This window comes from Anser brachyrhynchus (assembly GCF_964034855.1).
Source record: "Anser brachyrhynchus genome assembly, chromosome: 4".
In the NCBI taxonomy this organism is placed as follows: Eukaryota; Metazoa; Chordata; class Aves; order Anseriformes; family Anatidae; genus Anser; species Anser brachyrhynchus.
This window is the reverse complement of record NC_137698.1, coordinates 75035886-75053964: the sequence shown is the minus strand read 5'-3', so window position 1 is coordinate 75053964 and position 18079 is coordinate 75035886. Positions and strand designations below refer to the sequence as shown.

The 18079-nt window shown below is 35.7% G+C and overlaps 1 protein-coding gene across 13 annotated transcripts in view; it reads left to right on the top strand.

Annotated features, from left to right (window-relative positions):
* The window catches only part of CTNNA2 (catenin alpha 2), a 475915-nt gene that overhangs the window by 364761 nt on the left and 93075 nt on the right, over positions 1-18079 (top strand). For all 13 annotated transcript variants that reach the window (XM_080590833.1, XM_080590842.1, XM_080590843.1 and 10 more), the window contains one exon: positions 9551-9703. In XM_080590833.1, the coding sequence (XP_080446959.1) occupies positions 9551-9703 (153 nt within the window). The remainder of the gene's footprint in view (positions 1-9550; positions 9704-18079) is intronic.

The window sequence follows — 18079 nt, the reverse complement described above, 5'->3', positions numbered from 1 at the left end:
ATAGAATCTCAGGTCTTCCCTTATGATCTCTGATTTTCGTATTTTTTTCTTCTCATATCCATCCCTCTCCTCTCTGCTGCTGTCTCTTCTACAGTAGCTCCATTGTTACTCTGGGCTGGCAGGTAAAATGCAGGAAGGACTGATGCTGATCCTGGCACCCGCTGTGCCGACAGGCCAGCTGGTACCTGTGGGGTGGCTGACCAGCTGGCATCTGTGTTGGTACACTGGCCAGCCAGCTACCGACTTCACATTACAAATTTCCCTACACAATTGGTCATTTAGATTAATTGGGCTATGCTGTGCTCTTATGTACACCGTTGTAAGATACTTGGTGGACTACAGACACAGTATTCATTAGGTATCAGTCATAGTCTCCAGTATACTTCCCTTCAACTGCACAACTACAGTTAATATACTCCTTAACTTTTAGTCCTTGACAGCGTTGTTTCAGTAGCTATACTAGGCTACAAGTCAAACTTTTAAAAGAGTGAAGGAAGATGAGGAAAACACCTCCTGTAATTTATTCATGCAAATTTGGTAAAAGGTCTTGAAGAGAACTTCTTGATCATGCTCAGTTTTTATTCACTTTGTAGGTCTCTGAAAGTACTCAGAGTTTTGTGTACTTTCTTCAATATGAGTTACAACAATTTGAATTAGATAACAGGCTTCATAATGTGCTTAGCAGTATTTGTCATATCTTTTTTTTTTTCTTCTAGCTCTTGAGAGGCAGCCTGTCTCCATTTGCTGTTTATGTTGGTCTTTTCCACTTAAATTCAGTTGTATCACTACTGTTTATGAATGCTATTAGTGGTTAAAAAAATAAAATTGTTTAGTACTTTGGAACCTGCCAAAAATTGATGTAGACTCCAGAGAGGCTCTCAGAATAAAAAACATGAGTATTAGCTCATGCAATTAGACTAAAGGGACACCTAAAACTGAAAAACCGTGTTCTGTTGGAACAGGTTTTATCGCATCTAACCCATACAATGTCGTGAATAGACACTTATATAATGTTTTCAGTCTGTGGACTTAAATTTCTCTCTATCTTCAAGTACTTGCTTCTTTACAGTGACTAAAAACTATGAAGAAAACACAGGACCCCCTCCAAAAGCGGAAATTGTATCATCATCATTTTACTGACAAGCTGCTGTCTCACAAACTGGATGACTTGTCACGTGCTGAAGGGAGGGCCAGCTGCACCTAAAAATGAAATCTTGCTGTCCTGAATCATGATTTACTGATTTAAATTATTTATCTATCCTCTCCCCCTTCTAAAATGCTCTACGAAGACAAGCAAGAGTTACTGTCCAATCTTCAGAAGAATAATCTGAAACACAGAAAAGTTAAGATGCTTCCGAAGGTGAAGCTGCCTCAATTTAGATATTCTATTGTATCAGCTTTAAAGGCAGACAGCGTCTATACATTAAGATAAAGCCCAAGGGAAGTGTGAGTGCTTAGGAAGCAAAACAAAACTAGGAGCTTCAGAAGAACAGTGAACCCAGTTCTGATCAAATTTATTAGATAACCAGTTCCTTTCAGCTTGTTTCAGGAGCTAAGCAGCACACACAAATAAATAAAAATTCGAATTGGGAGAAAAAAAAAAGCAACCTGAAACCCCCGAGGGTTCATAGCAGCTGGTGTCAAGTATGGGAACTGGGTGATCATACAAGCAAGATGGCTTTCCTTAAATCTTTTATACAATCAACTGGGAGAATTCACCTTCAGAGAGTGGTTTGGAGGGCTTTAAGGATGTACTTTGGAAAAGCTCGTTTTTTTTTCATATATAGGGAGTTGTGAGAAAACTGCTTCCTAATTTACATACCCCAAAGACAGGAGCTTAAAGGTAGGTTGTGTAGGTAATCCTTTGACTTCCACACTGTAGAGCCAGTCAACACTGCAGCAATAGGCTTGTGTCTGGGAGGGCTGGAGAGGTGAATTCTCTTATTACCATAAAAGTAGGTTTTGTGTGTCCTTTGTTGCAGACAAGAGGGCACCGTTTAAGGTTATAAATCCTGAAGGTGGCTCTATTAATTCATATAATTTAAGGAGAGTTAAAAACAGAGAGAGAGAGGGTCATGGACCTTACCTAGCTCATGTAGCACAGTGAGAATTTTTTAAGAGAGTTTATACAGAGTTATGAAGATGCAAAACGTCATGCAAGTGTGAAGTAGCAGCAGAATATCCAAGAGGGTTGTAACTTCAAATTTAGTCTCACATGAATATTTACTAAAGATTTATTTTGTGAAGACAAAGTTGAAGCAAGGTCATACTTAAATAGACGATCCACAGGAGTCTTGCTAAGTTTGTGCTATATTACCAAAGATGAGGTATGGGTTGTTCCCAAGGGAATGTGGAGCGTGATTGGTGATATTGCCTCATTCTGTCGCATGAAAATGCTCCTTGACAAAATGTTGGCATTTTTTTAAGGTGAGCCAGCCATAAGTCAGTCTGAATGTCTTTGAACCTAAGGCCACCTGCAACATCAGCCCTTGCTCATTAGAAACTCATCACCTGTTCCTTGTTGCTTAATAGGTTATGTTTTCACCTGCAGTGACTTTAGTGCTCTTGATTATGGAAATCTGGAAGCTGTCTTTCTGAAAGCCGTCTATCAAATGCTAATACAGATTTATTTCTGTGCCAGCGCTACGTTTAGTGCTTGTATTCATTTAATGTGGGTGCGCTGCATTGCGTGTATGTCAGTACGTTTTTACTGTGTTTCCCTGTCAGCTTGTACAAAGGTATTAGACAGCAATCTTGTGTAATGCTGTGTTGTACAGCAGAGATAGTAATGCTCCATTTGATAAAGTCCTCTGCTCTTTCAGCTTCCACTGAATTTATAGCCAATCCTTAAAGCAACAGAAATAGTCAAAACCTCTGAATTTCACCAGCTTGGACTGAAAGCCCACTGGCATGCTGTTAAATACTGCATCCTTGGTTTGTCTGCTCCTATGTGATAGACTCACTGGTGTATTTACTTTCAGAAAGGACTTTTAGGAAAAAAAATCTGATATAAAAAATTATAGGCAATGAACTATCAATCACGATTTTTGACTTGAACTTATTTGAATGTACGCATCTTTGTCTCCCTCAAAATCTATTTCTTCTAGATGTTTATCCCTGTGACATTGAGGTTTTTATGGTGCTCTGAAGTGCTTCAGAGGAAATGGAGAGTGTTTTAATACTGCTGATTTACTCTTTCAGGTCTGCAGTAATTTCCTTACAGCCTAATTGTAAGGCTGAGTTTAATTTACTCTACACATAATGTTTACTGATGCACATATGGTGCCATATTTCAGGAAACTATACCCATATCAGGTAGTTTTGTGCAAGGCTACAGTGTGTAATATTTCCATCAAATGAAGAAAACTTTCATCTGCAACATAATACTTGTGATGGATTATTTTTGTCTGGCAAAATCCAAAGAATGTGGTACCTATAGCTGTTCTTGCTTTCTGTAATAGGGTCTGATTTATTTTTTTCCCCTCTAACTGAGTGATGTTGCCAGTACAAAGAGTTGTCTTTCAAAGTGGCTGATAAAGAATTACGAGCCAAAATTCAGTGACAAAATATATTGTGTATGAGTAGATCACGGCACATAGTTCATCTATTATTCCACAAATAATGAGTCTTCCTAAAAACTCACATACTTCAAGAGATCTTTGTAGTCAGTCCAGGAACTTTAGAAGCTACCTACCCCTGTAATCACTGCAGAGAAACAAGTACGGCGTATTTCATTAAAAGAAGTTTTAAAAACACTTATAAATGTGAGAGATGCTCAACAGAAGTGTATAATGTTGCTTCATCCCCCCCCCCCAAAAAAAAAAAAATCAGAGAAGATTGTATTGATGATAGTTTTATATAAAAGCTTAAACTGTTTTGCGATGTCAGCCAGAGAATGACCTGTAGTCACATCAGCTAACAAAACTCAGAGAAGCTTGTGTTCATAAAGATAGCTTCAAATTTTGATGTCCATTATCAGTAATGCAGTAGCAGGAGGAAGGGAGTGGTATAAATGGAGTGAAAAACATAGTCCCTTTCCAAAGACTTTTAAAACTCTGTCCTTTTAATGGATTTATGAGCAATGGTAAGGAGTATGTGGAATTTAATTTCCAAATGGGATTACGATGTTTCAGTTGCTTCTTAATTGACATTTTGTTCAGTAACATCATTTCTTAAGCATTTTAAAGCGTCTTTAGTGTTGCTTGCTACTATACAAATAGAAATACTAGAAGCTGTGTTTTCAGTTTCTGCTTTGTAGAAATTACCACAAGGAAATTACAAAAACAAACAACCAAAACAAGCAAACAGGAAAAACAAAACAAAACAAACAAAAAAACAGGCTGTGATCCCCTGCAATAAGAGCTTTTTTAGAAAGGGCTGGATGGTAATTGGCAGTATCAAATGTCAATCATCTCTGCCCATAAGGTGGGATCAGTTTGTGAATTTGAGTGACTCTTGGGAAGGATGATGGGAAATCCATTTTTCAGAACAGTCAATCTTTTTTCAGCCATTACCTGCAGCTCCAGTAGACAGGTCTAGCAAAGTCAGTGGTCATAATCTCTCACTAGCTAAATTTCTAGTTCTTATTGAAGCTAGTGATATATAATGTTTAGTATGGCACCCTGTTTGTTCACCAGCAGTAGACTACAGGAATGCAAGTGTGACACATGTAATGCTTACTTTTTGCCCTTTAAAGCTTGTTAGATTTGACTGCTTCTGAGTGAAGTTACTACGTATGCTTATCATGGCAAGGATTAACTTCACAAAGAGTTTTCGTAGACAAATCCCTTCCCATTTGTGACTAAATAGCTATTTCACTCCCCTGGATTATTTTGATTTCACTGATGCTTCACTCATGTACATGCACACACAAAATAAGTAAATAAATAAAGCTGTGAAATCAATGGGGAATAAGTATTGAAGTACTTCGTAATTGAGTTCCGTTGTTCTGGCCATGTGCTATACTGAGAATTCCTTTGTAGCGACCAATGACTAGGAGGAACTTTTTCTTTTCTGTCCTGCTCTTTCAAATTTCTGCTCAAAGCTAGTCATTTGAAGTTGCTTTCCATTAGTAAATTCATCCCCGGTCTTTTTGTGACTATGGAAGCTTCTCTTTAGAAAGAAGAAACAACACACACAGAAAAACACGTAGAGGAGTACAAACAGACTTTATATTTCTTCTTCTTAACTTTTTCTTGTAGACTAAAATCTTAAAATATTTTTATGTAGTATATTCCAGAAATCTGTAACCTAGGTGTCCATGCAGGATATATGCTTTAAATGTTAACCTTTTTGCCGTTTAGTCTATGAAGACAAAATTAACAATATTAGCGTCCACATCTCCCCAAAGTTGCTATTTTTTGTTCATGTGTTCATAGGCAGTAGTGTGCAGAACTGACTGAGATTTTATTTTTAGCATTATATTGCAGCAGTTTCTAATGGCCACTGTCTCATTCTGCTGTTCTCAGTTTCACAAAATGTTGGAGAAGACACACTGGAGAAGGTTTTATTTTCATATCTTTCAATTTAATTAATACCTGTATGGCAGTGCTTTGCAGCTACATATTGTTCGGAGCTGGATTCGGGCTGTAATGCGCGTTAAACAGAAAATGGTGAATAAGGTGCTCCTTGGTAAACTTTTGTTACAGATAGCTTTATACTGCCAGTCTTTATAAAGTTTAACAATCTGTTAGAGTCATTAATCTCCTGCTGTGACATTACCTTCCTGTGTCAGGATTAGACATTTAATTCTCTACCAGACCGTAAGTAGCACTGAGACATTTTGGTTCTAAAATAGTTATATAGCCATGGAGAACATCATTTCAGTGGGCAGGTTAACCTCTTTGAGCTCAATTATAGCTGTGAATTGACAATGATAAAACAGCCCTAAATAGTGCTTAGAACAGTAGAACACGGTGCTATCAAAAACAGCAACTGACTCTGTGCACCATAAACTGACTAAATTGACTGAACTGGAAAGACATAAAAGCTGCCTTCACCATTCATACTTTTAAAAGTATTTCCAGGTCTTGATGTTTCCCTTTTATATCTTTGTGCTCATCTGGCCAATTTATTATTCTTTTAGCTGCATGTTAATTAAGTTTTCTCCATGACAAAAAGAATTAAGCAGACCTTTATTTGTTTTCTCTAACAGCTGGAATTTCATCTAGTAGAAACCATCTACACTTTGAAGCTACCTCCAATGTAAAATTCAGTAGGGAAAAAAATTAAACCATTGCCTTGTGAGTAATAGTATTTGTCATAATATTTACATCGGAATACAGGATAAATTAAGGAATTGCAAAGACATTTGTTAATATACACATTTGCAAAAGATCTCATGCTGTTTTTAGAGTAAAACTTGACCTTTTTTGCTGAATGTTTTATGACCATTTAAATTCAGGTCACAGACTTCTCCCATTCCCTTCTGAGCTGATGTCAGTTGTATGAAACCATAAAATCTCTGGATGCATAAGCCATCGCTTTGGCTGGACTTTGTTGCAGTATACTAAAGAACATACAAGATTAGTTTTCCAGTAGTTATTTACTTTGATGAATAGCCCTAATTGGATCAAATAGACTGGTAATGCTTAGTTAATACCTTTAAATGTCTTGTCTTGTGCAATTAATATTACCTTGTCATGTATCCATTTGAGCTATTGGATGAATGTCTTGTGTTCACACTCCTGTCACATCTAATAAATGATTTTGTCAAGTCATTCTTTATAGTCTGTGGTGATGGATAGCAAAATTTGTGGTCTCCTGCGTATATAAAAAGCATTAAGTATACCTTTCAACTTCAATGCGAGGGTGTCCTAAAACTCAGATAACCAATTGCTAAAGAAATGATAATGCCTGTTTACAGGAGGGGTCAGGAATGTGCTGCTGAAATCTATGAATAACACACTGTATGAGAATAGGATTTGTTAATTTTTTATTTTTCAAACCTCTGACAGTCAGAATTCAGGATTTTTTTTTCAACTGCTGAGACTATGAACTGCAGAAAGCAATATACAGTTGCCATTACAAATAGGATATTCATTTTGATTCAGATACAACTCTGCTGCATATTTACAATGGTAAGCCCCAAATTGCTGCTTAGCTGATGCTCGATCTGTCCTTTTTATTGACTTCTAATGTGCGGTTCTAATACCAATGAACATAAGCTATGTGTTTAAACATCCTGAGACTTTTCTTAGGGTTTCATTGGGCACATTCTTATAATCAGATCTATAATAGCACATTAACCTTGATTAAAAATTGAATTGCTTCTTCATTTAACTCAACCCTTTGAAACATCATCCCATAAAGAGTAAACAGAAAAAATGTTAATGTTCATTTAAGATTTAGAATAGTTTTTCAGACAGTGAAATTAACAGTAGTTTTTATTGACACTCATATTGAACTGCAGCAAATAGATTTATTTTACAGTTTTTTTCCTGAAAATGAGACAGCGTATGGGATTTTTTAAAACCACTGTGTGTTCATTTGGAAATACTAAAATTTGGTCTATTTCAATATGCTGGACTTCAAAAAGTCTAACTGTACATACTAAACTGAGGCATTCCACTTAGGAGCAGAGTTTCTCAGTAAGAGATGGGAGATAAGTATCTACAGAAGGTGATTAAGCAAACTTGAGACAAACCCTTTCTGGCAGCATTTACATTGGCTATATATGATGCCCTTATTTTAGCAGGGAAGGACAGATATATGTAGTGATTAGAAATCTGGCCATATTGCAGCTTAGGTTTCACAGCGTTATGCTGTTTGCAGTGTTTTCTGAAGCTTGACATCTTCAGTGTGCATACGTATGTATCTATATAAATATATACATTTTTGGCAATGCTGTGATATGTTTGGAATAATATTAGTATCAATGTATGTATTGGTACCTATGAAAGCTATTAATGATTTGGGATCTCATTGTGTTAGATGCTGTACAAATGGACCCAAAGGACAGTCTGAAATATTTCAAAATAAGCATAAAAGAAGAGTTAGCAAGCGAATATTAATGGATTTAGAGGAAAAGAGAGTACAAGGTGACAATGTGATAGGTTGTAGCTACAATACACCAGCTTCCAGCTCTTGGCAGATCTCTCTGATGCATTCATCCTTTTTTTCTTTTCCTTTCATTACTCTTTATATGTATTACTGTGTTAGCTATTCTGAGTACCTTTAATCATTTTGGAAGTAGAAAAATATTTTTCCAGAATTAACTTTTAACGGGAATTAAGGATTGCTGTTCTTAATACATCAGTTGCTTTAACTGTAATTTAAGTAAAAGGAATACCTCATGCAAACATAGATATGTTTAAAACTCTTTTGTTTTGCTGCTTGTTTTTAGTGTACTACTAAGGGGTTGAATGGAAATATTCAAAGTAAGCTTTTTCTTTATTGAAATAGAGTTGACAAGTGATGCTGTCAAACTCCAAATGCATCTTCTATCATGTATTTATATAATGCCTAACAACGTAACAGTTTTCAATATGATTGGCTGTTCAGGTGGCACCTTGTCTAGATAAAGCCGTCTAGTCTGGACTACAAAATTACCTTGCCTGATGTTTCATCTAACTAAAAATGCATGATTTGGAGACTTGTGGCTAACCAGACCCTTATGGTAAACAGCTCCCAGCTTGTTGTGTCTAAGTCCACTTTTTTTTTTTTTTTTCACTCTTAGCAACCCAAAAGCAGAAGAAAACATGCTAAAACATTTCTGATCCATACTCCTATAGAGCAATTAAGTTTCCAGGAAGAATTATTTAAGATTTTAGTCATCTTTCTGGATGTCTTTCAAATTTTAGTCAAGTTTGACATTAATTAGTAGTTATTAGTAACGAAGAAGTCAGTGACATCATTCTTACAGTAATATAGTTTCAAACATTTTTTATTTTTTTAATGAAATAACAGGTGTTAAATCTTCAATAACTTATTTAAAAAAAAAAAAAAAGCACCACCGTATAAATTGTAGTATGTTTGCTAATCCTACCTGGAAAGTGCTTAGAAAGGTTTTCTGTTTACACCTGCTGGAGGTATTTGAAAGAGTATGAAGTACGAGGCATGTACTAAATGTGCTAAACTCATTACTGTGCAGAATACTATTCAGTACAGGAATTAGCAGAGGCTTAGATATATTCAGGCTAATATTTTTAATGGTTGCTTGAAGTTAAGCTCCTTAATCCATATTTGGCTTTTAAGTGAGCTGAACTGTTTTTTAAAGTAGTGTGCAGCTTTCAATTCTCATCAATTTGCAATGTATTATGTGGGTAATCGTCATTGTCCTGGATAGATCCACTCAGTCCTGTGGGATGAGATGTGCAAGTCAGCATGAACCTCAGGAGGGTTTTGCAGATCTAGGCCCTTAACAGTTGGGTATTGGTATGCTTGCTGCAAGTGGATAGCTTGGAGTAATGAAGGATAAAGAAGTCCAAACTCCCTTCCAATACTGTGAGATGTGACACATCAATGCTCAGTTATAATAATCAGTGAATACTGTGGGACTGTATATTGATAATTTTCCTTTAATTTACTGGTCTGCTTTCTTTTGTCACAGCTACGGAAGGCAGTAATGGATCATATATCGGATTCTTTCCTGGAGACCAATGTGCCATTGCTCGTTCTCATCGAGGCCGCAAAAAGTGGTAATGAGAAAGAAGTGAAGGAGTATGCGCAGGTCTTCCGTGAGCACGCCAACAAGTTAGTTGAGGTAAGTGATGCTACTGATGCAGCTAGATTTCTGTATCCTCTCTCTAGGAGAAGTGAGAAAAGTGAGCAATTAGCTGAAGAGTTAGAGGCAACAGTTCTGTCATACAGGCTTCATGAGTTTGGGTTGACTCCATGCTGGTGATTGCATAGCAAATGTCTGGATGCATGGCAGAGAAGACCATGTGCTGTATTTTTGGTAGATCATTAGAGCAATCAATTGTGTTTAAAATGTATTTCTGGTATTTTGTTAAAAGTTGTGAGCAAGAAGTAAATTTCAGTTCAGCTTTACTAACAGCACAATAGATTTTCATCTCTAAGTATAAATCCAAATGGGTGCTTCAGAATACTGTATCAGCTACTGGCCAAAGGCAGCTCTAAGCTTAAGACCTGGTTGTGCCAAACCAAAATAGGAAAAGGACATATAGAGAAGATATAGTCTTAAGACCATGCTTACTTCTGCAAGATATGTATTCTGTGTATGTATTTAGTATCATGTCTTTCTGAAGAGACCTATTGTGTAAAGTCTACAAACAGTAACGTCAAGGCTTCACGAATGGTACTGAAATAGCTCAACTCTACCACTGGGACAATAAAATATAATGATTGAAAGCTGGTTGCTCATTGAATGGCCTTTTAACAAAATGATAATGTTTGCTGCAGTTTGCCCTCTGACAGTTTAAGAACTATGAAAAATGCCTGTATTTTTTGAAGACAAGTACAGCTCAGTGTTTGGTATTATGAGGCACTATTAACTTCTCTGTACTAGCATTATTTTGAAGAATCTATAGCCAATTTGTAGTATTCTTTCTCTTTAGCCATACTAATGGTACTTTAGCTGGTTGGGAGGGAAGGATATTAAGGATATTACTGATTTGACAGGCATTGAGCTATACTTTTTAAAGACTTCTATTCTTAAAACAGACACTGTCCTAAATCTCTAGTACTGGAGCTCAAGAGAAGAGTAAGGATTTCTTAGCAGTTGTAGACTAAAATGTAGATGATGTCAACATTAGATGTCTTGACCTGAAAACCTAATATTTTTCATCCATTTACATTGTTCCAGACTACTAGAAGCAGATCATTAATTGTCTTGTATGTCTCTGACATATGATACTAGACTGTTGTCCATATTCTTTTCCAAGGATATATTCTTCTGGATAGGGCTTAGTCTTTTGTTTGTAAGGAGTATTATTATTATTATTATTATTATTATTATTATTATTATTATTATTATTGTCATTATGTCGAATGAAGTATCTTGAAAGAATAAGTTTCTTATGGAAATGGAATTTTGAAACCTGAGTTTTAGGTGCACAAGAAAATAAATGTTTGGAATACATTTATGGCCCCTGTACGCACAATTTTGCACTTAAAATAGTTTCATCATTTTTACTTAATGATGCACAATGGTATCTGAGCAGATGGGCTTCTGTGGTTTTGTGGGTCAAGTATTTTGCAGATCGTAAAATGTGGTTTAAAGATGAGACATAATCAAGTGAATGTGGAACGAAAGATCCTTTCCCAGGCACAGGGCCAGAATTGCATGCTAATATATGCAAACACAATTCCACTGAAGTGCATGGAGTTGCACTTGCTTATGTTAGAGGAATTTGGCACTGCAAATCCAATACTCTGAAAGCTCTATAATATTAATCATTCATTTTAAAATCAGAATCTGAATTTTTTGGATGTCTTACCAAGTTCAATTGAAATTCTGTCAAAAGGTCAGGAAAAATAACCTAAGTTTTAATACTTCTGCTTGTAAGAGCTGCATTTTTACTATTCTGAGAAAAAAAAAATCTTAATATTTGATGAATACAGGAGAGATTTTTTTTTTTTTTGTATGGTCAATACATTGTCAAAAATATATGGTGTTAAAATGAGGCTTGTGGAAGTTAACTTCCTTATGCAGTCCATATTACAGAATACTTAAATCTCCCTTTAAGAGTTCCTTTCATTATTTCTTTGTCTTCTCTTTCCCACTTCTTATCATAACAGTTTGTCTTTTGCTTTTCACTTGGCTTGCTATGATATGCCTCATATCATTTGAGAATAATATTCTCATTTGAGAATAATAACTACAAAGAAGAATTCTCATTTTTCCAGAACCAGATTCCTCTACAGGCTATGTCAGAAGTTCAAGGTATGTCATGAAACCTGGGGAACTTCATCTGTGGTACCAGTGTTCAAAAACTTTCTTGTCTCAGTCTCCCTCCAGAGTCCAAGAAGGCAGAGAACTTCAAGACTGAGACCCAGCCTATCAGTGATGTGAATCATCCAAAACGGCTCAGATTGTACCAATAAATAAATAAATATAAAGAAATTAGATGGTACTATTTCAGTCTTGGATGGCTAACCCCCCTTCTTCAAATCATATTTCAGCAGCCATCTCTTAACTTATGTTCTGAAACTGAATTTAGAGAAATGATGGTGCCTTTCCACATCATGACCTTTATCTTATGAATCCCTTCAATGTTTTTAAAACTTTTATCTCTAATGACTGAAAATCAGTAAACGCCTGAGTTGTATTGCCAGCTTCAAATGTGACCTTGGGAATTCATTTAACTTCTGTATCCAGGCATCTTCATTCATAGCATAAGGTTAATGACAGATAATTCTAATACCTACCACACAATATACTTAGCTGATAAATCATCTCAGATTTATTCAATGCATCTATCACAGCACTATATGGCAGCTAATTAATTAATTTTTATTATTCTGTTTAGTAAGACTTCTTAGGTTTAACTGTTAGTCTGCTGGACTTTTAGTTGTTGTTGTTTAACTGGTTGTTTGTCTTTTTTTTTTTTTTTTCCCAACATGACTCATTAAATCATTAGATTCAATCAGTTTTTCTGGGAGATGAAATTCGTCAGAAGTAGACTGTTTAAGAGCCATGATAGCAACCTGTTTACTTGCTTTCGATAGGAGACATCAGCACGTTTGACTTTGAACTAATAACTGTGAAAATTAAAATTATAAAGCCTTCTAACTGAAATAGTGGGTTGGATCAGGCTTTTCATCCTCACAACAAAGATTGGAGAAAGGTCCAATAGATTCTACTAATGATTTAAATGCGTTTTTCTTTTAAAAAATATTCTTATACAAGAACAGCAAGGACTTCACCATTCGGTGATCAGTGAAGATATGGGAGTTAGTCAGTTGTGTTTTTCTTGCTTGAAACACTTCCAACAATTTTAATGTTATCATCAAGGGGATTTTTGTTCTTTTGGTGTGGAATTACTTCCTGCTAGTTTGAAATTGCTAAAAACAGTCTTTTGAAAAGACAGTATCCTACCAATTTTGCATGAATTGTTTTTACGAAGAATTTTATAGACCCTTTTATATATCTATCAGTTTTGTGTCATATAAGCTTAAAGGTTTCCAGGGATGCCCAAAATAATCCAAGTTATATACTAAGAACATGTGGTAGTGGAAGAACTGTGTTAGGAAATGGTTTATGATGATTAAAATTTGATATAGTGCAAGCAAATCAATAAGATCACAAGGCTGGATAATAATTTGTAGCAGGTGAAACCTAACAGCAGCATTTCAGTTCCTGTTTGCTTTATAGTATCTTTGCCAGTTCAGCTTACAGGAATCTTTGTTAACTTTCTCCTGACCATGCAGCTGTCATTTTGAAAAGGATACTGGGATTACTTTGGGGAGTTTAGAGTTTTATTTTTTCTTTTAACAATGTCAAGGAAAAACAAAAGTTAGTGTTTGAACTCTTTGGTAAGGCACAATGCAAGCTACTCTTCATTTTCCAAGAACTGCATTTGTATGTCCCCAGTTCAGACTGGTCGTATGTTTTTCTCATGATAAATATGGAACCAGGCTTGCACACTCAAGACAGGAGGGAAGAATAATTGCTAGCATGCACAGCACACAAAATGAGCATTTGGACCTGCTCTGTGACCTCTGCTTTCTTGATTTAGGAAGCGGGGTTGGGAAGAGCGTAAAAGAAAATTTTACTATGTTGGACGACAGTGAATGTAGACCTGATTTACATTAGCAGTAACAGAACTAAATTTAACCCAGTTAACGCAGTCATTTGGTTTTTTTGTTTGTTTTGTTCTGTTTTGTTTTGTTTGTTACTGCCGGTGGTGTTTTTTGTGTTTTTTTTTTGTGTGTGTGTGTGTGTGTTTTTGGTCATAGACTTGCAGGTTCAATTTTCAGGTTCTAGACTTCAGGATTTTTGCATAGATTTTCAGGCTCCAGACTTGCAGGGCGAGGTTATTTGGCGTGAATCTGCAATGCACATGAGATCAGTGTAGCTCTGACGGTTTACAGTGTGGCACTGTAGCTCACTTCCAGGCGCTATGAGTGATCTTCATAAGCCAATCAAGAACAAAAACAAGAACAAAATCTTTATTATAACTTCATGAACTGAATTGGATTTTCATTTAGGACAGACAAAACCTAGAGCAACAGGCTTAAGAAGAAAAAAATTGGCTCATTTCTGAAACATTTTTCAAAGAATGACAGAATCATCTAGGTTGGAAGAGACCTCCAAGATCACCTAGTCCAACCTCTGACCTAACGCTAACAAGTCCTCCATTAAACCATATCACTAAGCTCTGAATGTAAACGTCTTTTAAAGACCTCCAGGGCTGGTGACTGAACCACTTCCCTGGGCAGCCTATTCCAATGCCTAACAACCCTTTCAGTTTTTTTGTTCAACAAAGATTGTTTCTACATGATATATCTCATAAAAACTGCCTATACTTGAAATGTTCTATTCTTTTATATATATATATGTATATATATAATTAAGTGCACATCACTGTGTGTACGACTAGCTTTTTGCTTCTGGTAATGAAGAAAAAGTGTCAATATTCTTTCATAGCGTCTATATCCAACTTCCATCAAGAAAAATGTACACTCCCTGGAATTCGTGTTGGAGACTGATTAGCTTTTATTCTGTTATTTTACTTGACATTAACTAAGCTAGATAAATAATATTGAGAAGATAGTAATCCTTGGTTCTAATCAAGGAATGTTAAGAAGGTCACAGATTAGTTTAATTCAAGCCCTTCAAGTTGAGAGGTTTTCTTTGAAATTAAAGCTGTGGACTATCTCTGTGTCCTAGTGTTTTCATCTGCTCATTTTAGTTTGAATTTCCATCTCAGGCCTTTCTTCCCTGCATGGGCAACAGATGCTCTTTATTCCTAGTAAACATCATGAATATATTGAAGATTGTTAAAACCACAAATCCAGTTATCTGAAATGAGAGTATGAAAAGCTTGAACTCTTTGTAGTTACATCTTCTGGGTCCCTATTGCAGCTAGATCTAGGTAGTCCATCTCTTCATCTCTTCAGCTCGGAGGTATATGTCTTTAAGGAAAATGACCTAGAAGTCTTCCAGAATGCCAGAAAGCTATGCTATAGTAAACCCTTTTTTTTTTTTTTTTTTTTTTTTTTACTTACAGTAGCCACTAGGTAAACTATATTGGTAGCCTGCTGGGATCTGTACCTGTTTCCTCTTCTGGTTTCTAGATTAACACCGAGATGAAGTCACCTTATGGAAAAGGTGAGGCTAGAAATAACTGCTGTTCTGTGCCTTTCCAAGGCTCTTGTGTACCCATCCCTGAAGAAGATAAGTTATTAAAGGAGTTAAATAATCAATGTCTAAGCTTTCGAGATTGTTTTCATACCAGAGTCATCACTACCTTCAGGCAATATGGGTACAGCTCTGAAGTTTATAAAGTCTCTTATAGGAGACTGTAGAACCTTCCTGTAACAGGCTTCCTGTACAGGCTGCATTGTTAACACAGAAACGTGGGTAAAATTCAGCAGTTTGGGAATAGAGAAGTTGGCTACAGCAGATGATGAAGGCTGTCCCTCAGCACCTGCCCTGAGAAGTTTCTGATAAAAAACAGGAATACAGGATGGTCAAAAGGGTCATAAATTCCTTATCTGAGGGCTTCTTGGTTCTGTTTCTAAAATTTGTTCTCTCTAATAAACTAACAAAGACACTACAATCTATCATATTATTCATGTTATCTTGAGCAATCATTTTCTATTCATTCGTCCCTTTCCTTTATTCTTAGATTGCTAAGCTTCTACGTCTTATAGCAACACCAAAAGGGTTGAAGGATAATTTTATTTGTTTGTGCTTCTTTCTGTGATGCACATAATAAACACATGCTACATAAAGTTAGCAGCCTGTGAGCAATGATGTGTGGTTGTCTGCTTTTTTTTGGTTGCGTGATTTTGTTTTTTTCTCTTCCCTTCTGTCTCCAGAAAGAATAGAAGATTTAAAATAAAAATTAAAAGAAAAAAAAAAAAAAGGAAAGAAAGGGAGAGGTAAATTGCTTTGGAATCTCCATGTCAATTTGAATGCATTTCTGGCTTTGTGCAGACATAAAGCTACTATTGGTTTTCTGTTATCTGATTTCCTGTAGGTCACCATTCACAAGCAAATGACTAAACAATTTCATTATGTGCTTTTTCTTCTTGGGAAAAATATATATTTCTGGAGAACTTCCTATAAATTAAAATGTACTTTGACCACTTCTTCAATTTTTTTTAATATAGCTTTTCTTTACATACTCTTAAAAAGAGTTATTTTCATGAGAAATGTTTTCTTCTCCTTGCAGAAAAAAAATTATTCCCAGTAATTTCCCAATATTTTCCAGTTAGCTGATTTTGAAAGATGTTTAACTTCTAACCATGTTTATTTACTGCCTGCGTAAAAGAGATGAAGTCCAATTACTCCCTTTTTAATCACTGAGTAATTTTTAAAAAATATTTTCCAGTGAATAACACCTGCTTAGCTAGAGGCTTGCTTCTTCAGTCTGATCACGCTGCTGTGCTGTGTGATTCATGTGGTACAGTTTCCCAAAATAAAATGACTTCCACAAGTTCTAGTACCTATTTATGTCTGCTATCTCATACAATCCAATCACATAGCAGTCTATATGATTGAAATTTGATAATAATACAATCAAGAGTTCTTGGTATCATTTTAATTAATTGATCATGTGTATTATGGGATTGATGACAGTTCCTAACTAGTTGTTTCAATTTATGACCTTAATATACTATGTCATACAACATCTAGTGTGGGAGTTTCACTGTAAGAAAGAAGAGTTCAGTCAAAGAACACCTCTCTTAGATTATGAAAATTCAAACAGAAATAAGGGGATCAGTGAAGGGAAGGTTCAAATATGAGAAGCTAGAATTTCTATCCTGCACATGGGAAATGTGCAGGATAGAAATAGAGGGGCTAGTGCTGTTTAGGAAGCCAAAAAGTTCAGTAAAAACAGTATGTACTTCTGAGGAGAATTAAAAGATCATTTGCAAGAAAATACATCAGAAATAAAGGAGGGCATTCAGACATGCTCAAAAATCACAGAAGCTGAACAAGGAGAAGCCATGTCAAAGACTTGAGGATAGAATGGCATGGTTAACAATGGAGCTTTGAACTGATATAGAAAAAGAAATTATAATCAAGAAATCTCATGATTTTGAACAAAAGCCATAGCAGCTTTGATTTAAAAACAAATAAAAATGCAATCTACATATATAAGGCAAAATTTCAAATATGGGCCCTCGAGTAATTAAGTTTATTCATCCAGAACAAAATATGCAAATATGAAAGGCATCATCTGCAAATCCTAGTGTCATATGTACACTAGAGTTGTACGGGACTGCCTGTGTTGCTTTAGCTTATGCAGCGTACAGGTCAGTGTACTCTATCCTGCCGTATTCCGTTACCTAGGCTCTAACAAGCAAAGTGATTATGATAATGCACACATCATACCTCATATGCCTCATACCTGTACTTGTTCTTTTGTGCCAAGACAGCAGCTGTTTAGTTGGTACTGCACGAATGTCAAAACTATTCTCATTGCCCAAATGTTCCTAATCAGTGATGTTGCGTTGGCTTTTCCATATTCCTGTGGCAGGGGAGTATACTGAGAAATCTGCAACAAACGGTGTTTAAATGTTTGTAGTAGCACCCAGATTTATTTACCTTGAATATATTAACAATACCTGGTGTTTTCCATATTCAGGAAGACCAAAACTATGAATCAAAACATCATCATCCCAAGTTTTTTATTAGAAATCTTTCACTAATACATAATCTTTAATCAGTTATGCCAGGTGAGTTCACCAGTGAATTCCCCTCAGTAGTAAAGCTAACTACTCCAGCTGTAATTTAAATATGGATATTTCATATTTTTTATCACTTACAGTTTTATCCACAATTTATCTGTGCAATTGAGGATGTTTGTTATAATAACTCTGTTCTCCATGTAGGTACTTATATATATTCACCAAATAACTCCTAAACTTCATGCTGTTAAAGTAGGTCCTTTTGATCTCTTCCCATAAGCTGATTTTTCCAAAAGTTTAATTACCTGTGTGA